Below are 9,409 nucleotides of genomic sequence, written 5' to 3'. Positions count from 1 at the left end.
GTTCTCTGAAGATATACGAATGTCCAATAAACACATGAAACAATGTTCCATATCATTAATCATTAGGGAAATGCAAACCAAAACCACAACATACCACTTCATACCCATTGGAATGGTTACTATAAAAAAAATAGAAAATAAGAAGTGTTGGTGAGGATGTGGAGAAACTGGAACACTTGTACACTGCTAGCAGGAATGCAAAATGGTAGCTGCTGTGAAAAATAGTATGGCAACTGCTAAAAAAATTAAACAGAATTATATAAAAGAATCCAGCAATTTTACTTCTGGGAGTATACCCAAAAGAAGTGAAAGGAAGGAATGGAATAGCTGTATACCCATGTTCAAAGAAGCATTATTTACAACAGTCCAAAGGTAGAAGTAATCCAAGGTCCACTGATGACTATATAAACAATATGTGGTATACACATGCAATGGAATATTATTCAGCTTTAAAAAGTGAAAAAATTCTGAAACACACTAAGACATTGATAAACATAACGTTTATTGATCCCTCCTATTGAGAACACTATGTAAAATGAAATAAGCTAGTCACAAAAGGACAAATACTGCATGATTCATTAATATGGGGTACCTAGAACAGTCAAATTCAGAGACAGAAAGTAGAATGGTAGTTGCCTAAGATGAGGGAGAGATGGGGAGTTATTATTTAATAGGTACAGAATTTCAGGGATGATGAAAAAGTTCAGGAGATGGATGGTGGTGACAGTTGTACAACAATGTGAATGTACTTAATGCCACTGAACTGTACACTCGTTAACATGGTAAATTGTTATATATGTTTTGCCACAAAAAAGGGGAAAAAATTCTGATATATGCTATAACACAGAGAAACCTTGATGACATTATGCTAAATGAAAGAAGCCAGAAACAAAAGGACAAATATTGTATGACTGTATTTATATGAATTACCTAGAATAGGTAAGTTCATAGCCACAGAAAGTAGAATTGAGGCTACCAGGGGTTGGTGGGAGGGAGAATGGGAAGTTATTGCTTAAGGAGTACAGAGTTTCTGTTTGGGATTATGAAAAAGTTCTGGAAACGGATAATGGTGATAGAAATGGATAATGGATAAGTGATGATTCACAATGTGAATATACTTAAAGCCACTTAATCGTATAGTTAAAAATGGTTAAAATGATAAATTTTATGTTATATATATTTTACCACACCTATACAGAAAGACTTATTTAAAAAGTTAACCCCCGCCCCCCAAAAAAGTTAACCCAGGAATAGTCCCATGTAAACAGTACATCAGAAGGAATAAAAACGATCAAAATTTGATACCAGATGACTGACTTAAGGGAGCCATTACCTCTACTAACATAAGACAAATGTAGGGCTCAGGCAAAAGAGGGCTAGAGAAAAAGCTGAAATACAGGTAGCAGCACTCAGGAAAAAAAATTTAAATAAAAAGGAAGTGGCAAATGATGAGAGTTTTTCTATGAGAAAAAAAGCTATAAATGGGCTGTTTCTTAAAATAGGAATTCCAGAATGATTTAACACTTGAAACTAGTGAGTGGTAATTTGATTTATAAGTAAACAGTAAACAATTAAATAACTTTTTTAAAAAGTGAAGGAGAAATGCCTTCTCAGACAAATAAAAACTAAGGGAATTTGTTGAGAGCAGACTTGCCTTGCAAGAAATGATAAAAGAAGTTTTTCAGAGAGAAGAAAAATATAGGTCAGAAATTCAGATCTATATAAAGAAAGGAAGGTCAGAGAAGACTAAGTAAAATAAACTCTTTTACGTTCCTATTCTTAACTGAATAGATAACTGTTTTAAATAATAATAGCAACAATATATTGGGTGGTTATAGCTTATGGATAATGAAATGAATGACAGCAATGTTATAAGTAACAGGGGAGAGGAATTAGGAATACTCTGATAAAGGTACCCACTTATACTATCTGTGAAGTAGTATTGAATTACTTGAAAGAGGACTTAGATTAGTTGTAAATGTATAATACATACTTTGGGGCAACCACTAAAATTTTTTTAAAAACAAGTATAATTGATATGCTGAGAGGAAAGAAAATAGAAAATCATAAAATGCTCAATTAAAACCAGAAAAGGTAGAAAAAGAAGGGAAGATAAAAAGAAGACCCAATTACATGTTGCCCGCAAGAAACCAATTTTAAATATAAGGACATAGATTAAAAGTAAAGCAATACAGGAAGATATACTTTGCTAACACCAAGAAAAAGAAAACTGGAGTAGCTATATTAGTGTCACATAAAGCAAACTTCAGAACTAGGAAAATTATCAGGGATAAAAAGGGATATTACATAATGATAAAAGGGTCAATTCTCCAAGAAGACATAACAATCTTGAACATGTATGTAGCTAACAAAAGAAACCAAAATAAGTGAGGCAAAAATTCAAAAATTGATAAAACTTTAAGGAGAGACAGACAAATCCACTATTATAGCGGAGACTTCAACATACTTTTTTCAACAATTGACACATCCAGCAGTCAGATCAATAAGAATAAAGATGATCTGAACTGCACTATCAATCAACTGAATATAAGAGACATTTATAGAATAGTTCATCCAGTAATAGCAGAATAAACATTCTTCTTAAGCTTGCACGGAACATTCACCCAGATAGCTCACATTCTTCTCTAAAAATACATCTTAATAAATTTAAAAGAATAGAAATCATATATAATATGGTATCAGATTGCAATGGACTTAAACTAGAAATTAATAATGGAAAGATAGCTAGGAAATACTTGTATATTAAATGACATAATTCTATGTTAACACATGGATCAAAGAAGCAGCCTTGAGAAATAAAAAAATATTTTTACCTAAATGAAAATGAAATACAACTTATCAAAATTTGTGGGATGCAGTGAAAGCAATGCTTGGAGAGAAATCTGTAGCATAGAATATATATATTAGAAAAGAAGAAAGATCTAAAATCAATAATTTACGCTTCTACCTTAGAAAAAAACAAGATAGACCTAAAACAAGAAGGAAAGAAATATTAATAATTAGAGCAGAAATTTGTGAAATTGAAAATAAGAACTCAATAGAGAAAATCAACAAAGCCAAAAAGCTGATTCTTTGAAAAGAGCAATGAAATTGATCAAACTCCAGACAAAGAAAAAAGGAAAAGACAAATTATTAATATCAGAAATAAAAAAGGATCATCACTATTGGTCCCATGTATATTTAAAAGAATAATAAAAGAATATTGTGAACAACTCTAGGACCATAAATTTGATAACTTACATGTAGTAGACCAATTTCTTGAATGACACTACCAAAACTCACACAGAAGAAATAGATAATCTGAGTAGGTCTGTATCTATTAAAGAAATTGAATCAATAATTAATAACCTTTTGAAAAAGAAAGTACCAGGCTCAGACGGTTTTACTGGTGAAATCTATCAAATATTTAAGGAAGAAATGATACCAATTCTCTACAATCCTTCTAGAAAATAGAGGCAGAGGAAATACTTCCTAACACATTCTATGAGACCAACATCACCCTAATACCAAAACCAAAAAAGACATTATAAGAAAGAAAAATTACAGATCAAGATCTCTCATGAACATAGATGCGAAAATCCTCAATAAAGTATTAGCACATTGAATCCAATAATGTATAAGAATTATACACCATGACCAACTGGGATTTATCGCACGTATGCAAGGCTGGGTTTCAACACTTGAAAATCAATTAATGTAATCAATCACATTAAGAGACTAAAGAAAAAAATCATATGATCATATCAATAGATACAGAAAAAGCATGTGGCAAACTCTGTCATGCATTCTGATAAAAACTCTCACCAAACTAGGATTAGAGAACTTCCTCAACTTGATAAAAAACAACTACAGAAAACCTATAGCTAATATACTTACTGCTGAGAAACTAGATCTTTCCCCTAAGATCAGGAACAATGCAAGGATGTTTGTCTTCTCTTACTACTCCCATTCACCATCATACTGGAAGTCCTAGCTAATGTAAAAATAGGATTGGGAAGGAAGAAATGAAACTATCTGTGTTCACAGAGGTCATGACTGTCTATGTAGAAAATCCCAAAGAATTGACCAAAAGCTTCCTGGAACTAATAAGTAATTATAGCAAGGCTGCAAGATACAAAGTAAATAATACAAAAGTCAATTGATTTCCTAAATTCCAAAAATAAACAACTGAGATTTAAAATTTAAAACATAATACCAACCATTTACATTAGCACCAAAAGAAAAAAAAAAGATTCTTAGGTATAATTCTAAGAAAATGTACACAGGATCTAAATGAAGAAAACTATAAAACTTTGATAATACAACTCAAAGAAGCTCTAAATAGAGATATTCCATGTTCAAGGATAGGAAGACTTAACATTGTTAAGATGTCAGTTCTTCCCAGCTTGATCTACAGTCAATGTAATCCCAATAAAAATCTCAGTGTTATTTTATGAGTACTGACAAACTAATTCTATAAGGAAACAAAAGGCTCAGAATAGCTACCACAATAATGAAGAAAAAAGTCAGAGAAATGACACTATCTGACTTCCAAGACTTACTATAAAGCTACATTATTCAAGACAGTGTGGTGTTCCAAATGAAAAGACATAACAGATCAATGGAACAAAATAAAGAGGCCAGAAATAGACTCACATAAACAGAGGCAATCTTCAACAAAGTAGCAGAGGCAATTTATTGAGAAAGATAGTCTTTCTAACAAGTTGGTGCTAGAACAACTAGACAGCCACATGCAAAAAAAATTATTCTAGGCACAGATTTTATACTTTCACAAAAATTAACTCAAAACGGGTTATAAACCTATATGTAAAAAAACAAAACTATAACTATTGGAAGATAACTTAGAGGAAAACTTAGGTGACCTTGGGTTTGGCAGTGAGATTTTAAATATAATGCCAAAAACATGATCTGTGAAAGAAAAAATTGATGAGTTGGACTTTATTAAAATTAAAAACTTGTGTTTCATGAAAGACAGTTAAGTAATGAAAAGACTAGCCACAGACTGGGAGAAAATATCTGTAAAATACATATCTGCTAAAGAACCTGTATCTAAAATATACAAAGAACTCTTAAAACTGAACAATAAGACAAACACCCCAATTTAAAAATGGGCAGAAGGTCAGAAGACATTTTACCAAAGAAGATATATGGATGACGAATAAGCATATGAAAAGGGGACCAATGTTATGTGTCACTGAAGAACTGCAAATGAAAACAACAAGATACCACACTACACACCTATTAGAATGGTTAAAATTTAAAAAAATGACTGTACCAAATGCTGGAGAGGATTTTTTTTCTTTGAACACATTTTTGGAGTTGAAAATACTGAATCACAGATGAAAAACACATTTTTATACTTTTGGTGGGAAGGATATTATCATTTATACTGCCATCAGCAATGTATGAAAATGCTAGATTCACTACATACTTACAAGCACTAGGTATTACAATATTTAAACATACTTGTTGATTTAGTAGCTTAAAAGTACATAAAGTGCAAATTAATTTTATTAATTTGTACTTTACTAGTGAAAACCAATGTTTTCTCATGTTTACATGTTTTGTTTTGTTTTCTGAGAAATCCTGGATTATATTCTTGGCTCATTAATCTAAAACAAGAATTGTTTTCTTTTTTGAACACAATAACAGATCTTTATAAATATTTTAACTAATAATATTAGCCCTTCATTGTCCCATTTGCTGCAGATATTTTCACTTTCTATTGATTTCCTTTTAATTTTAGTTATACATTTGTGACATACAGAAATTTTAATTTTTATGCAGTGAAATCTAACCATTTTCCTCTGTGAATTCTTCTATCATGTCTAACTGATTATACGCCATTCAGTAGTTTGAAAATTATACTTAGTTTTTCCATAATTCGATGATTTATATTTAACTTATTAATCACAAAACTTTAATTTGTTTAAATAATAATAATAGCTAACATTTACTGAGTGTTTATATGACAGGTGCTATTTTAGGTCCTCTACATATGTAAATTTATTTAATTCTTACAACTGCCAAGTTAATAGTATACTGTTTTCACAATGAAGAAACTAATGTTTAAGTAATTTGGCCAGCTCGCACAGGTAGTACACCTGGCAGTACCTGGGTATTAAGCAGCATAGTCTGACTCTATCACTACTACATTATAATGATAATCAAGTTATCTCAAGGGCATTTTTAATAATAATTCTACCCTTAACCATTGTTTTGTAATGCCTACTTTACTAAAATTCTTTTTACAGGGTCTCTTCTTGGACCATTTAGTTTACCCTACTGATTTGTCTTTTTAAAGTAATAATAAACGGCTTTAAAATATTGTAAGCTATAAAATGTTTTAATGTTTGAAAGCTTTAGAATATGTTTTGGCAGAATTCTAAAAAGGAGTATCAAGTACTTGAGGAAAAATGCAATCTTAAGATATCCTTACCATACACGGGCGTCTTCCCTGGCAGGATGACAATAATGAGCTGCAGCCCAGAGTATGTGTTCTTGAGATGCCGGAACATGGGCTCCACGCTGTCTGCCCCCTGCGCATATTTGCAGAAGCAAGGCTGGCCCTGGATGGGCATCCCCGCATCTTTAGAAATCTTACGCAGCTGGTCCGTGAAACCCCTAGAAGGAGAAATCACTAAAAATAAACACTTTGTCTAGTCATGAACATCTATAAAGTAGTAATGGAAAGTATGAGAAAGGAATGGGGAATGAAGCAAAGATTTATGTGCCCCATATATGAAGAGCTCACCAGACTACCGATGTTAAGGGCAAAGTGGGTCAGTAATCTATTTTGCAAACTAACACTGCTATACAATTATGTGGCCATTTATGGTTTACCAAGGGCATTAGTAATAGAGTGTGTTGGTTAAGAGCTCAGCTCTAGAGTTAGCATGAGAGGTTCTAATCCTAGTTCTGTTACTTACTAGCTATGAAATTTAAGGCAATGTTTTTTAGTTTCTCTCATTTGTAAAATGATTACTTCTAATATCAGGTTGGTGTGATGATTAAATGAGATAATACCTGTAAAGCACTTAGCACACTACCCAAGACATTACAAGAACTTGATAAATTTAAGCTAATGTACATTTTCTAGTTTGGTCCTTATAAGATTCGTTAGAAAGTGGAAGGTCTGGTATTATTCCTGTTTTACAGACCAGGAAACAGTTGCAGGGACATTATGTATTTGGCCAAGGTCAAATGGTTAGGTAAGTGACAGAGTCAGAACTCTGACCTAGTCTAGAATTTCTTTTCACAATATTACCTATCTCAAACTAGGATAGGAGGAAAGATTTTATCTCTCAGGTAAAAAAATCCAAAACAAAAACTATGAAAATAACATTTAAAAACAAATGAGGCAGGCAGCACTTAATTTACTTTATCCACACTGCAAAAAGACTCATCATTTCATATTTAAACAAAATTCTGCATTTAGCCTCGGATAAATGAGTAATGATGTCGAGGTTTAACAATCACTTTACTTGTTTTTAAAATAAGGTCCTAAGTCAAGGATCTGAGTTATCTTTGATCAAAACACTGATTCTCTTAGAACAGAGAGAAAGTTTATAGGAATTCCCTTCTCCTTCTTATTAGTGTTTAATTAAAAAAGTACAAAGGTGACAAAATAGTCATGGGGATATAAAGCACAGCATAGGTAACATAATCAATAATATTGTAATAACTATGTATAATGCCATGTGGATACTAGACTAATAGGGGGGTCATGCCATAAATTAGATAAATGTCTAACTACTATGCTGTACACCTGAAACTAAAATAATAATGAATGTCAACTCTAATTAAAAAATAAAAATTAAAAAAAATAATTGTTGATAAGTAAAAAGGTAAATATTTTTAGTCAGCCTGAACAAGAGCCATAAGCCCAATGATTATGAGATTTCTATCAAGCCATGAACAACAAATGTAAAATAACTCAAAGCTTGAAAAACAATTGGAGGCTATTTCTTTGGTCTCTGGAGGTCAAGTAAGATAATCGTAGCATTGTCGTAAACTGTCCTTATGATTTTACTTGAAAGCAGGGGGGTTAAAATTTTGGAGAAAAGAAAATATTAAGTGAATCTTAAAACATAGTTAGAGATTTGTAGCTAATAAAAAGAAGTGAATAGAATAAAATAAAAATTTATTTCTTACAAAAGGAGGCAAAATAAATTCTGAATTGACCTGGATAAATCTGTCTCTAAATTACTCAAAAGCTATTCATTATGGGCATATTTTATAGGATCTATTAGTAGAGATTTAAATTAGACAATAACTATTTTCTTAAGAAAATTAGATTCCAGAAAGAGAGATGAAAGATTTACATAAATAATTATAATACAATTATATTTTACACAGAAAGTGAGGATATTGATAAACCAGTATGTTTAGAGTTAAGAAAGATTATTTCCAGCATCACAAATCACAGAAGATTGGGTAGTATTTAGATGAGCAGAGTTCGGAAAAAGGCATTTTCAATAACATGCAGTGAGTGGAAACGAAAAAATGCAAGGGAGATGGAGGGGATACAGTGCTTCACTTTTCTGCCCAGAATATGTGAAAATGAAGAAAGGACTTAAGAGGCACGTGAAAGATTTTAAATGCCATACTGATTTTTAATGTTATTCTTTGTCGAGAAGCCTGAGTTTTTGAGTGGGGGTAGTCACAAGTGGAGCTGGTACTCTTTCACAATAGCACAGCTCTTCAAACCAGAGTGACAGAAGAAGCCCTTGAGCCTGCCAGAGCCCCAAAGACGTGAGAGTTCCAAAAGAGAGGAGAAGAAAAGCCAACATGATAAAAAGGAACCAGGAAGGCAAGAATGGAGAGACTGTCAAGAAGGTAGTCAATTGTATCTAATGCTGCACAATTTTTGAGAAAAATCATGGCTGAGAAGAGACTTTTAGAATTGATAAACACAAAGATAATGAAGACCTTCCAGAAACCAGTTTCAGTAGAGTACTAAGATTTCAAGGAAGGAGAATGGAAGTCTGGAAGCCTGAGAGAATAAGTGAAGTAAATGGAAAATTGAAGATATTATTTTGTTTATTTTAAATTTAAACAGAAGATTGTTGAGTACTAACATGTCGAGGGAAAGAATCTGAGGAAAGTGGTAGAGATGGAGGCCAAATTTTGAAAAGTATGGAAGTAGAAATGAGGAGTTAAATCTCTTTCAAGAAAATCAACTGAGAAATAAGGATTTTATTTAATCCTCGCCCAGCAGATAGTAACTATTATCTCTATTTTTAAAAGGTGAAAACTGAAGCATAATGAGATTAAATAAATTATCCATGGTAATGAAGCTAGGAAGTGGCAAAGTTGGGAATTAAACCTAATCTATTTGCCATCAAAAGCCAATGATGCTCCTGCTATATCACATAAGCTAGTCTAT

At 32.1% G+C, this 9,409-nt stretch overlaps 1 protein-coding gene across 9 annotated transcripts in view; it reads right to left on the bottom strand.

Annotated features, from left to right (window-relative positions):
- The window catches only part of AGO3 (argonaute 3, RISC catalytic component), a 102,488-nt gene that overhangs the window by 25,104 nt on the left and 67,975 nt on the right, over positions 1-9,409 (bottom strand). For all 9 annotated transcript variants that reach the window (XM_011357973.2, XM_011357971.2, XM_011357972.2 and 6 more), the window contains one exon: positions 6,461-6,645. In XM_011357973.2, the coding sequence (XP_011356275.1) occupies positions 6,461-6,645 (185 nt within the window). The remainder of the gene's footprint in view (positions 1-6,460; positions 6,646-9,409) is intronic.

Source organism: Pteropus vampyrus, unplaced genomic scaffold, assembly GCF_000151845.1.
Source record: "Pteropus vampyrus isolate Shadow unplaced genomic scaffold, Pvam_2.0 Scaffold36, whole genome shotgun sequence".
In the NCBI taxonomy this organism is placed as follows: Eukaryota; Metazoa; Chordata; class Mammalia; order Chiroptera; family Pteropodidae; genus Pteropus; species Pteropus vampyrus.
The sequence above is the reverse complement of the archived record's forward strand: the minus strand, read 5'-3'. Positions and strand labels throughout refer to the sequence as shown.